This window comes from Eucalyptus grandis, chromosome 3, assembly GCF_016545825.1.
Source record: "Eucalyptus grandis isolate ANBG69807.140 chromosome 3, ASM1654582v1, whole genome shotgun sequence".
Lineage (NCBI taxonomy): Eukaryota > Viridiplantae > Streptophyta > Magnoliopsida > Myrtales > Myrtaceae > Eucalyptus > Eucalyptus grandis.
In genome coordinates this window covers 63506125-63519893 of record NC_052614.1, presented here as the reverse complement: position 1 = coordinate 63519893, position 13769 = coordinate 63506125, and the positions used below count along the sequence as shown (strand labels likewise).

General features: G+C 41.5%; 3 protein-coding genes and 1 pseudogene across 3 annotated transcripts; all 4 read right to left on the bottom strand.

The window, feature by feature from the left end:
- Positions 1-1500: 1500 nt before the first annotated feature.
- LOC104438338 lies at positions 1501-2599 on the bottom strand (annotated as a pseudogene).
- A 263-nt stretch (positions 2600-2862) lies between these two features.
- LOC104440305 (probable caffeoyl-CoA O-methyltransferase At4g26220) lies at positions 2863-4953 on the bottom strand. Its single transcript, XM_039310394.1, has 6 exons — positions 4878-4953; positions 4329-4399; positions 4124-4203; positions 3706-3850; positions 3487-3618; positions 2863-3372 (listed from the first exon to the last, which is right to left on the bottom strand). The coding sequence occupies exons 2-6, from the start codon at positions 4395-4397 to the stop codon at positions 3079-3081; spliced, it is 720 nt and encodes a 239-aa protein (XP_039166328.1). The 5' UTR covers positions 4398-4399; positions 4878-4953; the 3' UTR covers positions 2863-3078.
- A 1745-nt stretch (positions 4954-6698) lies between these two features.
- On the bottom strand, positions 6699-9015 carry LOC120292048 (protein lingerer-like). Its single transcript, XM_039309909.1, has 4 exons — positions 8073-9015; positions 7799-7959; positions 7307-7716; positions 6699-7224 (listed from the first exon to the last, which is right to left on the bottom strand). The coding sequence occupies exons 1-4, from the start codon at positions 9013-9015 to the stop codon at positions 6699-6701; spliced, it is 2040 nt and encodes a 679-aa protein (XP_039165843.1).
- A 276-nt stretch (positions 9016-9291) lies between these two features.
- LOC120292047 lies at positions 9292-12377 on the bottom strand. The gene is made up of 6 exons (XM_039309908.1): positions 12153-12377; positions 11923-12055; positions 11399-11502; positions 10598-10769; positions 10240-10462; positions 9292-9868 (listed from the first exon to the last, which is right to left on the bottom strand). Exons 1-6 carry the CDS (start codon positions 12191-12193, stop codon positions 9324-9326), a joined length of 1218 nt encoding a protein of 405 aa, XP_039165842.1. The 5' UTR covers positions 12194-12377; the 3' UTR covers positions 9292-9323.
- Positions 12378-13769: the final 1392 nt, after the last annotated feature.

Genomic DNA, 13769 nt, shown 5'->3' with positions numbered 1-13769 from the left:
GGTGATTTTTGGCCCTAAAAATTTCTAACCCATCGTAAGGGAAAGGTGGTGGACCAATTTTTTCAGCAATCTTCTTTTGATTAACAAGCCTTCAACTTAGAAAGAGAGATCCTAGTCATTCCAATCACGTGGTGTGGAAAAAATACCAAAGCAAGTGTGACCCTATTGGAATTATTTTTCAAAACACAAATTAGACTCCCCCTTCAATCAAGTAATCATAAACCCTAAATACATGGCACTTGAGTAAGCATAAACCATGGAACTTCTTTATGCTTCTAAATTGTACTTTCGTCGATTGTTTCACTTTGTTTCAAAAGCTCTTGTAAAAAAAGATGGGTCCTTGCTTCAACATGATGAAGTTTCTCCAATGCCACGATTTTTCATTGGAAAATCACGCTCTATAAACACTATTGTAACATTCACTCACTATGCAATTTTGATGTCATCATCTTTTGTTGCATTTATTATGTCTTCATATGCAATTCTCCCATCGTAGTTCCTTATCGAAAAGAAAGCTCCATTTTTCTTTGTTGTCTCTAATTGCATGCTATTCGTTGTAGTGAAATAAGAAGCACAGCCTAAGAACTAGATGAGAAATGAGTGTTATAGATAAATGAGATTATCCAAACACATACATTAAAAAATGTCCAGTTCAACAAGAGCCACAATTCCGGATGAATAAGACCAAAAATTTTCTCATGGACCATATAAAATTCTTCAGTCCCACCCAAAGGTTAACTCCCAATTATCTTAGGCGACCCTTTATGTTTCTGAAATTGGTTATTATTCCTTCGAGGACGTTGTAGTTGTTGAGTAATTAAACATTCATAAACCCCTTTTTAATTATTTCATTTAATGACACAAAAGACTGCTGAGAAATTGCAAGGAACTACAATGAAAATGACTATCTGCTGAAATTGTATGGTCTCTGGAACAAGAAAGCTCGAGTCAAAAACAACTTCCAATATACTTTGCTTAAGTTCGATTTTGGGGGCCCCAAGACCTATTTACAACTTTTCTACCCCACCCATAGTATCTATTAAGAGTCTTATTTCATTTGATTTCTTTGAACCCCATGTGATCATAGTATGAGGAGATCACAAAGAGTGCATGTGGCACGAGCAAAGAATGTTAAATAGGATTTACTGTGGATGGTTTGCAATAGCATCTCTGAGCACCATCAGAATCTTTGCTTCTCTCGGGTACACACTAGTCGTCAACACTCGGGGTGAGCAACCTAGAACTTGAGAACTGGCTAGTGGGAACCTGTCGGGTTCCAGGTTTCAAGGTATGCAAGGTACATTTCAGGTTCCAAAAATTAGAGAATCTATTTCAATGGGTAAATTTCAAGTTTTAAGTCGGTGAAACCTAGAACCTGGAATCTCCAATAAGTTTGTGTTTTTTTTTGTTTCCGGTCTATGTCTTCGCGCAATCTACGGTATTCCATGGCTTTCATTTTCTTGCTGACACGAAAAAGATAAGCCGGATGAGATTGTCGAGAGTCTACCAAGCGCAGAATGTATCATCTTTATTGCACAAGTGCAAATGAGGATTACTTTACTAGAAAAGTTCCACTCACGCTTTCCAGTAATTTATCCAGGATGGGCAAAGCTTGCGATTTGACGAAGTCGATCTTGTGTTCAACATCGGCCTTCTTGATAAACGGCAATCCGATCTCGTATGCTTCTCATTCTACATCGATCGCTATGATCTGCAGTGGAAACATTTGAGTAATGTGCTGATTAATTCTAGCTTGACAAATAGACTTCCAAATTTTTCCCATTGTCAAGCGAGAGAGACGGCAGACCTTGCCATCTTGCGGGATCGTGAGAGCCATCAGGAGGAGAGAGAGTATCCGGTGAAGATGCCGACCTCTATAGTCTTCTTCGTGTTCAATAGCTTCAGGAGCAGCGCGACGAACTGACCCCGCTGGTGCAGTCGCAAAGTAGGACCTGTTCAGTAAGATTCCCACCAACACTGAACACACAAACGTAAAGATACTCTCTGGTTTTAAGTATATGGACAGCAGCTTTCGGTCATTGAATTCTATGGTTACGCCATATTTACTCAATTTATCATCGTCGTGACATGAATGTGCATCTCGAAGCGAGTAATGAACATGTTCATACACTCTTAAGTCGATGCGGAATCATTTTGAGTAATGAGTATGGAATAAAATTGCTGTGGATGGTTAGCAATGGCATCTCTGAGCTCCTGCAGAATCTCTGCTTCTCTGGGGTAGACACTAGTCGTCAGTACATACTGCCATGACAATACAACAACTTAGAACATTCTCAAACCGTTACAGCTACTTCATTCAACAGAAGAAACTGCTGCAAACAGAACAAATCAAAAAAGAGAGAGAGAGAGAGAGAGAGAGAGAGAGAGAGAGAGAGAGAGACTCTACATTGTATAGTTCATCACCCTGCAACAACCCTGATGGACCCTGGGAGACTACTTTCACAGTTGGTTCCATCTCTGCAAAGCCACTAGATCAATAAAAAATGCTGGTAAAGCATATGCAAAAGAGAAAATTGTCTAATTCCTGTATGTTTTGTAATGAAGAGTATATGAGGTACTCATAGGCATTACAAGACGACTCTTATCGATTATAGCACAATTATTTGCTGATGGATATAGCTAGTGATATTCCCAGCTTGGTTGTGAAGAAACGTTTTCAGATCAGGCTCTGCTCCTTTGTCCAAATCAAACTATCTGAACCATAATCATCAATTACTATGCCTAAGAACTAGTGGAACCGCCATTTTTCACTACACTTTATCCTGTAAACAAAGCAGAGCAGAAGATACAGATGCTGAGACTTGTCGTCATCCATGCGTCAAATGGAACGATCAACCAGAATTATTCCTGACACAGGGACTAGGTAGTGTAGATTAAAGAAATTGACAAGAACGGTCTTTTAGTGGGTGAACAATCGTCTGAAGTTTATTGAAAGCGGTCAAAAGGTTATAACACAACAGACTCACAATCTGTATTAGAAACTATTCTGCTCCAATCTCAACAGATTGAGGAACGAGTGCTTATTTCGATGTATGCCATAAATTTGATCAAAGGGCATCAATAGATGCGCCTGCAGATCGTCATCCCATCACCCAGTGCAACTTGAGATATATCGACCCGAGGATCACCCGCTATCATCTTGTTGAACTCGATCGAGTCCTTCCATGCGAATTGCCTCATTGGGTGAGCAGAGGATGGGTCGGCCAAGGCCACAGTGCCTCCCCAGAGAGTGTTGTCATACATGATCACACCCCCAACCCTCACCAGCCTTAGTAGCCTCTCGTGATAGTTCTTCAGGTTTGCCCGGTCAGCATCGACGAACGCAAAGTCGAAGCTGCTTTCATTTTCTTGCTGATACGCAAAAGAGAAGCAAGATGAGATTGTTGAGTTTAACAAGTTCAGAAGATGTCATTTTCATTGCACAAGTTCAAATGAGGATTACTTTACTAGAAAAGTTACACTCACGTTTTCTATTAATTTGGTGAGGACGGGCAAAGCTTGCGATTCAACGAAGTCGATCTTGTGTTCGACATTGGCCTTCTTGATAAACGGCAATCCGATCTCATATGCTTCTCGGTCTACATCGATCGCTATGATCTGCGGTGGAAACATTGCGCAGATTAATTCTAGCTTGACAGATAGACTTACAAATTTTTTCCTTTTCGCAAGCAAGAGATGGCAGACCTTGCCATCTTGTGGAATGGTGAGAGCGGTGAGGAGGAGAGAGTATCCGGTGAAGACGCCGACCTCTATAGTCTTCTTCGCGTTCAATAGCTTCAGGAGCAGAGCGATGAACTGACCCCCATCTGGCGCAGTCGCAAAGTAGGACCTGTTCAGTAAGATTCCCACCAACACTGAACATACGAACTTAAAGACACTCTGGTTTTAAGTACGTGGATAACCGCCTTCGGTCATTGAATTCTATGGTTATGCCAGATTTACTCAATTAATCATCATCGTGACACGAATGTCCGGGTTTGAAAGTGACTAATGAACATGTTCATACACTCTAAGTCGAAGCGGAATCATTCTGAAGTCATAGTCAAAGGAAATCAATGAAAATGAATGTGGAATTGAGTAATGAGTATGAAATAGAATTTACTGTGGATGGTTTGCAATAGCATCTCTGAGCTCCTTCAGAATCTCTGCTTCTCTGGGGTACACGCTAGTCATCAGCACATACTGCCATGACAAAACAACAACTTAGAACATTCTCAAACTGTTACAGTAACTTCATTCAACAGAAGAAATTGCCGCAAACAGAAAAAACATTAAAAAAAAAAAAAAAAGAGAAAGAGAGACTTTACATTGTATAGTTCATCACTCTGCAACAACCCCGATGGACCCTCAGAGACCAGTTTCGCAGTTGGTTCCATCTCTGCAAAGCCACTAGATCAATCAAACACAGATAAAAGAATGTGCAAAAGAGAAAAATTGTGTGATTTCTGCATGTTTTATACTGAAGAGTATATGAGGTAGTGACAGGCACTCAAAATAATTATATCGATCATTGCACAATCAGGGAAATGCACAATTCAAGAGATACCGGCACCGTGCTAACAGATGCAGAAGATCCCTTAGATATCTCTAACCTCCACAACCATTTAAGGCTAAGAAATGCTGCATTCTTTCCTCATTATGCAGCAGCAGATGAGAAAAATCATATAGTTTGGGTGCTAATGCAGAATACAGGTGAAAGGAAAGCGTTCTGCTTCATTTTCACCGTGCAGAGGCAGAAACTTGAGTGAAGCCAAAGATGACCTCCATGTCTCGACCCTTGATTCATGGAACCCCAGAAAGATTGCTGTGAGAGAAAATAGCAGCAAAAGATAGAGCGAGATCGGCGAACTTCATACCTCGTACTCTGGAGAAAGAATTGCCCAGATCACAATCTAACTTGGGAAAGCTTCCGCAGTTCCATGGGAAACATGGGCATCGTATAAAATGGTTCTCTTCCAAGAAATTGCCAGAGGCTTATCCTGCGTCATTCGGGTGTTGTTTTGTCAGCTGAATAATATTATTTTATGATCAATACGTTTGACCGGGCTCGGCGGCTGCAGCGAGAACACGATTTCATTCGAGCACCGTGAAAAAGAACTGATTCTCTTCCAGATAACATAAGATTTCCATCATGCTGGCATTGATCCAGACATTTTTAGTGCTTGTTTTTGACCGATGCAGGTGTCGGAATGCGATGATTGTCGTTCTCATTCCTCTCTCTCCCCCTGTAGTCACTAGAGACGTTTGGTCAGAGGACTCCCTCGTATGACATGAAGTAGAGTTCGATAATGTGAGACTGAATCTGTCGGAGCCCTCTGTGTATTATCACTAGGCAAGACCAGAGAACCTTCCAGATGGTAAATGCGAGAGTTGCTGTTCTACGTGCTATATCATGGGATGACCACAAAACTAGCCACGCAAAAGGTATTAAGAACAAGGAGAAGAGTAAAAAAGGAGAGGTCAAGATTGGCCACCGCTAGAACAGAATAATTATCTAGTACAAATAAATTTTAAACCAGCTTATTTATAGTAAAATACATATAAGAGATGTCAAGAGAAATGAATCGATCTCTATTGAGTATATATAAAAAGCCTCGTCTCGGGAGACTCAACAACATGATTAGATAGATTGGGCATGAAAAAGTGATTTCATAATTATCGTTATTAAAAGATATAACCGGGTCTCACCTTCAATTTTATTAGATTAATCGACAATCGAGAATGTTAGTCTCATTTCGTGCCCAAAATGTCCAAAATCACAAACTTCTTTTGATTGGCAATATCAGTTTTAAATGTCCAAAAATCACAAACTTCTTTCAATTGGCGATATCAGTTTTCCCATGCTAGCTTGCAAAGCATCATTGTTAGCAATCTAATTTTGACTCTGTTGCCAGACTGTTCCTTATTTTTTTCCCCCATAGAAGCGTCCCGGAAGATTATATCTATAAACTATTATATATTTTCACTTAGTCAAAAAGGGTTTATTGTTGGTGAAACGTTATGGAAAAGTTGTGAACCTTTTTTTATACTTTTATTTGTAAGAGTCGTCCAAGTATCCCTCTAAGATATGGCTCGTCACATGACTCATTAGCAGGTCTCATGCACAGACTCGCATTCAACAATTTTTCCAGGACCTGCGTCGACTGTAGATGTATGTTCCAGTCCTACAGTTCCTTCGATAAGCTCCAGTCTCTCTCTCTCTCTCTCTCTCGCATCCATCACCGAGCACGTATTTGGGTGCTCGTGTCGAGGTTTTGTCAATATACAGCTCCTGATGTGAAAGTTCGATTCGATCTCCAGAGAAGAACCGCACCAGGTCGCCCATAACAACGGGACCATACACTCACCCACAATAACCCCGAAGGCTGTAGCCTGCTGCCCGATGTGAACAGAGAGTTCCGCTGCCGCGAGCCGTCGCTAACTGCTCAAACGCAGTCGCGTCTTAAAAGTCTCGACTTACTGAGCGGAAAAGATAGAAGACCAATAAAACAAATGAAACGATGCAACTCTGGTTCGATGAAGAAGTGGCCAAGAAAATTCACACGATTATGTATCAATTTATTAAGAGATCAAATAAAAGAATAGCTCAATATCACCACCCAGCCAGCAAAGCCGGAGTATTACTGCACAAATAAATAAGAATCCAAGTTTATTCCTCCCTCAGAAAATAAATAATATCAAAACCATGCACAAAAATGACCGACGTGAATGTACCATATCCACAAAGAAAGACCAAAAGAGTTACTTCCGATTAGCTCAAGTGACTGCATAGTGGCAGCAAAAGTATCATAGTCGGGAAGCTTAGGATGAACGTGACTTGCTCGATTGAAGGAATCCTCCCTAGATGCAGACTCTAAGCTTGGAGTTGCAGCCTTAGAACTTTCACTCATCCCTGACTTAGCAGATGAAACCTTCTTTCGGATGGGCAAGGAAGGTTGCTCTCTTGCGGTAGGCTTTGGTCTATCTTCACTCATACCTGACTTACTGGATGAAGTTTTCTTTGAAATTGAAGACGAAGGTTGTTCCATTGCAGTAGACTTTGAGGTCTCCTCACGAGACGATCTTTTGGTTTCCGAAATGGGCTCGCCCTTTGCTTCCTTACTGTACCTCGACTGTTCAGAACTTCTCAAACTATAGGCTTCATCAGCCGCAGAGTGAGGCCTTGTTGAAGTTTCAGTTGGATAAGAGCTCCTCAGAGAGGATCTTGAATCCGCACTACGTTCTTTGGATTCATCAGAGGCAAAAGTTGACTTCAAGTTGGTATTTCTGTGAGCACTTGGAGCACCTGCCTTTGTCCTTCGAAAGCCCAGCACCTATACGTTCTCTACTGTTTGTGGATGAACCAGTGGAGCCTGATCTTTTATTCACTTCGGACTCCTCCTGAGTATAAGGTTCAGAACCACTGTTATAAATCTGTTCTTTCATAGTTCCTTCTGGAGCATAAATGCCGTCAGAGACCAGAGATGGGATCACTGGCCTCGTGCTTGCTCTTCTTGTCAAGTTGTCATCCACTTCTGGCTGCATCTTCTCTATATACCGTTCCCGGCGGGTTCTTGAACCACGCTGTTCTTCTCTTAATTCAAAAGATGCACTTGAACCTCTGGAACTTGATCTTTCAGTTTCATTTACTTCTGACTCCTGCTGAGGGTAAGATTCCGGATGGCTGTCTGAAATTTGGCCTTGGCTAGTCCTTTTCTGAAGCATAACTGCCATAAGGACCAAGAGATGGGATGACCGGCCTTGTGCTTGCTCTTCTTGTAAACGTATCATCCACTACCTGCTCCACCTTCTGAACCTGCCGTTCTCGATGGCTTCTGGAATTATCTTGCGAAACAGTTTTCTCAGGAATCTGATCACTACCAGAACCAAAAGATGTGAAAGCTGGCCCTCTGGAACCCACTTCCACACTCTCCGGTTCTTGCTGAACTACAGAATCATCTGATAAATTAAGTCGGAAAGAAGAGGATGTTTCCTTGCCGTGTATTCAGCTGTTTGTTTAGATAACGAAGCATCACCTGCTGAGCTCCTCAAATTTGCGGGATGCCTATTACCTTTATTTTTCAGACCACCAGTCAATCTTCCAAATGTCAAACCCAAATCACTATCGTAACTATCTTCATGTGAAGATTTAGAATCATCTATTGTACCACGTTCTGAAAATACAGAAGCACTTTCCTCAACTTCATGAACCAAAGTATCTTCATAAGCATTGAAGGGCTGACTCTGGTGCTTCTTATCTACAGGATCATCAGAGGTATCCAATCCTTTATTCTTTGAATTAAGCGAGTATTTCCCTGAACTAGAAGGTAAATCACCAATTCCAAACTTTTTCTGAGATCCAAAACTGGAATATACTCTCTCTTCCTTATAATCGCTCTGCTCCACTTCACTTTCTGAACTTGGCCCATCTGACTCATCAAAGGTCACAGGCGCAAGTTCATCTGCTAATGAATGAACTGTAGAATCAGCTAAATCGCCAGAAAATATAGGACCGTGCTGGCTAGTGGAGAAACTTGATTGGGGAGTAATCTTTGTAAATGTGTCAACTGTGGTCCTTTTGGGGCTTGGCGAACTGATACTTGCTGATGGATAGCTAGGTGATTCCCAGCTTGGTTGTGAGGTCTTCACACTGGGCTCTGCTCCTTTGTCCAAATCAAACCCATAGTCATCACCATCTGAACCATAATCATCAAAAGCTACTGCAGTGCTTTCAATTGCTGATTTATTATCTTTCTGGAAGTTTTCTTCATCAAAATCGGCAAAGGGGTTTTCAGCAACATCCTCCTCCTCCTCCTTCTGATTACTCATAACATCTTGCTCATCAACATAAGTGCTTGAATGTGACAAATGAGAATGATAGGAAGCACGGGTAGAATATTTAGCAGATATAAAATCATCCTGCAAATCATTAGTAGATTCCACTTCACCAGAGTATCTTCTCTCACTCAGTTCATCTAAAGTGCCACTAGTCTCTGGTCGAAAAGAGTGTCTCATCCCACTTGATTTATCCAAAACATTGCCACGCTCAGCTCCAGACGAGCTGTTCTGGGTATTTCTGCCTGCTATTTCATGTTCATTCACAAGTGAGTCGACACCACTGAAATCTGCACTAGACTTTCTAGAATTAGACCGGCTGGATTCACTGCTTCTCCTGTTACCCTCTCTGTAAAATCTTTCATTCACCCCTCCAAGCCTATCAGTGTCTCGGACATCAGCTTGACTGCGATGTATGCTTGGAATTCTGGCCTCAAAAGTATCATTTACAGGAAGCCTATCAGAGGATAAACCCTCTGATTGTGAGCTCACGTATCTTCGAACTGAATGTTGTTTATACCATAACTAGAGGACTCTGCAAATGCGTTGTTGTCCATGGAGTCCATATTAGACTTCTTCGAAACATACTGGCTAGGTCTGTCATTGCTCGTATGGCCATCTTTATAGAACCTCTCACCTACTTCTCCAACGTGCTCTTCTTTTGCATAATTCTGCTTACATGCTGTGTGAGGTTGAGCATTTCTTCCATCAGAAGCCTTATTACCTGCAACTTTAGCATAGGCTTCATCTTGAAAACTGGAGCCTGCAGATCTTCCAGCCCGTTCATCCATAGGACCGTGAGCAGAAGACCTTTGTGGCTCTGTAGAGTATTGCGTAGAAATCCTCCCACGGCTAGAAAGTTGTGCAGCAGCTCTGGCAGCCATGCTTGCCCGTTCAGCAGATTCTGCAGCAGCTTGAGCAGCAGAGGTTGCATCCTTGAATTCCATATTCCAGTTTTGCCCGCCCATGTAATCAACATTTCCTTCCCTGCGATACATATGTCCAGCTTCAGCATTTCCTTCCATTGCATAACCTGTAAATGGAACTTCCGTTAGGATGAATATCAAAGCAAGTTTCTCAAGTAATAAAATGATTAAAAGCAAACCTTTCGTCAAATGGTACAACTCATCATACCTGGAGTTTTTCGGCTCCCGGATGTGAAGTGATAGGAACATTAGCATGTCCAGGGGGAATATTTTGGTGGTCAAATGATGACCTGCTACTGTTCTGATGCAAGTTTACAGAGGCATCCTCCTTTGCTACTTTTTGAGGTGCGACATGCACATTGGTTCTTTCTCTGTCAATATCAGGCACTTGGAAGTTTGAAAATTGTGTCTGCAGGTTACTGGCTTTTCAAAAGTACTCGGTCCATTCTGGTAAGCAATAATACACAAATGTTGTATCAACAAACAGAAGAAGAACATGCTAAATTACTAGTCCATAGCCAGAACTCAGAAGCAAGACTACTGAAGCAAACATAATTCAGAAGTACCAACAAATCTCCATGATTATGCGAATCTTTATCCCCAAATGAATTAGGATCCCATTTGATGTTGTGTTCCTCCGCAATTGAGGTTAAAATCTTTACTTTGGTTGGACCATCAGGTGCTTTGGCAGAGTTTCTCAACTAACTGATAAACAAAGGGCAAGAAAAGATTCCATCAAGCCCAATGAAAGAAGTGCAACCAAGAAACTTTGGCACATTTCAATTCATTCATAAAAATAAAGGAATGTAAAGGAAGCTGAACAATCATGGACTTACAGAGCGGTTTACACCACAATCAGGACGCAACTCAACAGCTGCAGTAATGAAATCTTTTCCATATTTTGCGGTAAAATGCTTGCGGATATCCATAAGTTCAGGAACGTCTGAGCATCTCGGAGAGGCAAAGACTACGCTTGAAACAGCCTCCTTCAAGTCAATTGGGCAGTTTCTGGAAACACACAGAGAATTAATTACACATTTCTCACCGAAAATAATTACATAAAATTTTACGCAGAAATTAAAAGGCAAGACTATCATTTCTTTGGGAACTCCCAAGCATCGTGGTGGGCCCACTTATGTCCCTGTTGTGCTAACTCAGTGGAACCAAACTGTGGACTACAGGGAGAAGGTTAGAATTCCAGCCAATAGGATGGGCAAGGTCTGGCAAAGAAAGAGGAGAGGGTCGGTATAGTGAATTTTACACAAAGGAAGTAGAGCCCATTGTGCAAAAGTAAATGAAGGAAGAAGAGGTGAGATTCTACACATCTCAGATAAAGCTTATTATCAATCGATAACAGGAGCAGCAAGGTGCCACAAGAGTTTGCATGAAGCCCTTTCAAAGACATCCTCGAGGCACATAACTCTACCATGGACACTATCTTTAAGCCAGACATGGAAGAAATATCAGATAATTCATCATTTTGTTTGACGAATCGACGGTACTTGCTCTAGCTATGTGCTGTCTTCTCATCTCGGCGCCTATATCCAAAACCCAATAATCTCACACCCAGTACTCTTGTTCTCAATGACAAAAATAAAACTCAGGATTAATGAAAGGAAATAATCATCACCACATACTTCTGTGACTCGATTATAGGCAAACGAGCTGCAATAAGTTCACAGAACAGCTCAACAAGCTCGTAGGCTGCCATCATCTTCTCTTCCCTCACAACATGTTCAACCTGGAAACAACACCAGAATGGATGGCATTAGCAGGCTGCCTCCTCTGAAATCACCAGTTAACATACAACAATCTCATGAAAACAATACAAAACCTAGAAAATTCAGGTTTTCCAGTCACACAAGGACGAGTGCAAGAGAGATTCAATCAGCTCCATTCTAAGCAGGAATTCACTTGCCACGGGAAGAGCCGTAATTCGGTAGGGAAAGATATAAGCTTTTGGAAGAAAAGAGTCACGAATTGAACCATAATTCAACGAGAGAAAAGAAAAGGCACAGTTCAACCGGCTTCAGAAAACGACGGCGCAACAGATTTTCACATCGAACCGCCACCTAACCGAAACCGCAACTCGACGATTACGATCCGAAATCGAGCCCGTCTCAATCTCCCAACGATGCGACGAACGAACAAACGAACTCACCCGAATCCTAGCGGTCTGGTCCTGGCCGGACTCGAGCAGCTGAGCGAGGTCCCGCCTCATCTGCTTCACCTGGACCTCCTTCTTGTTCCTCAGCAGCTTCAGCCGCGACGCCGCGAGCTTCAACGCCGTCTTGCTGCACCACAAACAACGCCGCCACCAAAATCAAAATCAACGCACAGCACAACACAAGCCGCCGGTCAACAACCGATCGGGCGGGGGGACGGACTCACCATTTGGCGGGCTTGAAGCTCTTGAAGCTCTTGGGGAGCATCTTCTCGTCGGCGCGGGAACGGAGGACGAGCCGGGAGCGATCGCGGATCGGAGGAGCGAGCGGGGATCGCGATCACGCGGGGGACGATGCACGCAGCACCGGAGGCGTGTTCGGGTCGCGGTTTTGGGGATTGGAAAGCGTACGGGGGGAAAGTCCGAATTCTATTCGGGCATGGGAAGCTACCTTTTTTCCGAGAGCGTTAAGTAATCGCGGGAGGCGGAAGGGGGAGGTTCGGCGCGGCAAGGTGCACGGGAGTTACTGTGGGCGGCGTCGGTCGGACTTTTCCGCTCCGTTGACTTTGACTTGGAGATTTTTCAATCGCGACGCGGAGTGATATTTCCTTCTTCGAACGGAGTCCCGCTGCTTTGTTATTTTTTTTATGTCGAGGAAAAAAAGAGGTCGTTTTATGGGTTTTATCACCAAAAGCCTTAGATCATGATTACTGTATTTGCTAATATCGCAAACTTTTTTTGTAATATCAAAACTCTAAATTATAACTACCATGACATCCATACCAAAAATTTTCTTTTATATCATCAAAATCCACAAACTCATACACAAGGAACCCGAAACTTTGGATCTCAAGAAATTTCTAATGGATTCTAACGAAAGTACCATCCCTCATTTATATCATCAGACTCACAAGCTCTAAAATGATGTACATCTATCGCAAAGGAACCTCAAGGACTAGACTATAAAATGGTTTCCAATGAATCCTAGCAAAGTACCGTCCATTCGATACGTGCTTGGGGTGTTAGAGACTTAAAAGGAAAAGGTTGGGGCATTAGTGTCGGGGAGAAAGACAAAGTTCAGGATTTTCAGCGATAGACTGGTAGTACTTTTGTCACACTAAGAATAAGTCCGAGGTACTAGTGACATGAAATAATGAAAACATTTTAATGTTAGAGTTGCATTGACAAAAATTAGTTTCTTTAGTAGTAAATGAGGGTATTTTTGTTATTGTCCTCATGAGTGTAAGTTTTTGTGCCAAGTTCTTGTTCTACGGCTTTTGTTTCTCTTTGGCTTAAGTTAATATAATTCTTACCATTTACCCAAAAATGAGAGTATTTTTGTGACGGTGAAACAAGTTTGGAGGAATTGATAGTACGGAAAAAAAATCAGGGCATTAGCGTTGAGTATAATTAAGGGGTGTTTTTGTGATTTTTTTTGTTTATGTTTTGCAATTTTTGTTTGGTTATTACTTAATTTAAAAAAATTTCAAATTGATCATTTTATAATAAATTACCCAAATTTACACTCATATATATTTATCCTCCATTAACTTTGTAAAATTTGTCATAACATTCTTGAATCGATGATATATAATAATAATTGAATTGTGAAAATTTTATATTCTAAATTTATATCACTTTTTGTGTTTAATACTAGTATGGGATAAATTTTCCACTCAAAATTGATTCGGGAAAAATTTATAAATATTCCACACACATGCCAATTTGTGAATTTTGGCAACTCAAAAATTGATTTGGGCTAAATTTGTAATGTTATCAATAAGATAATTTTCGTGACACTAGCCTTTTTCTGGTTTACAAGTTTCGTCGTTTTCTGAGTTATG

Bases quoted from the DNA above. Each gene is read 5' to 3' on its own strand.
- LOC120292047 (XM_039309908.1), bottom strand. From the start codon at position 12,193: ATGCTCCCCAAGAGCTTCAAGAGCTTCAAGCCCGCCAAATG. The intron at 12,056-12,152 runs GTGAGTCCGTCC...TTTGTGGTGCAG, and splicing joins AGCTTCAAGCCCGCCAAATG to CAAGACGGCGTTGAAGCTCG. The intron at 10,463-10,597 runs GTAAGTCCATGA...TTTATCAGTTAG, and splicing joins ATTGTGGTGTAAACCGCTCT to TTGAGAAACTCTGCCAAAGC.
- LOC104440305 (XM_039310394.1), bottom strand. From the start codon at position 4,397: ATGGAACCAACTGCGAAACTGGTCTCTGAGGGTCCATCGGGGTTGTTG. The intron at 4,204-4,328 runs GTAAAGTCTCTC...TTGTCATGGCAG, and splicing joins AGAGTGATGAACTATACAAT to TATGTGCTGATGACTAGCGT. The intron at 3,851-4,123 runs GTAAATTCTATT...CTTACTGAACAG, and splicing joins GCTATTGCAAACCATCCACA to GTCCTACTTTGCGACTGCGC.
- LOC120292048 (XM_039309909.1), bottom strand. From the start codon at position 9,015: ATGAGACACTCTTTTCGACCAGAGACTAGTGGCACTTTAGATGAACTG. The intron at 7,717-7,798 runs GTAGTGGATGAT...GTTATGCTTCAG, and splicing joins AGGTTCAGAAGGTGGAGCAG to AAAAGGACTAGCCAAGGCCA. The intron at 7,225-7,306 runs GTGCTCCAAGTG...TGCGGATTCAAG, and splicing joins CTTTCGAAGGACAAAGGCAG to ATCCTCTCTGAGGAGCTCTT.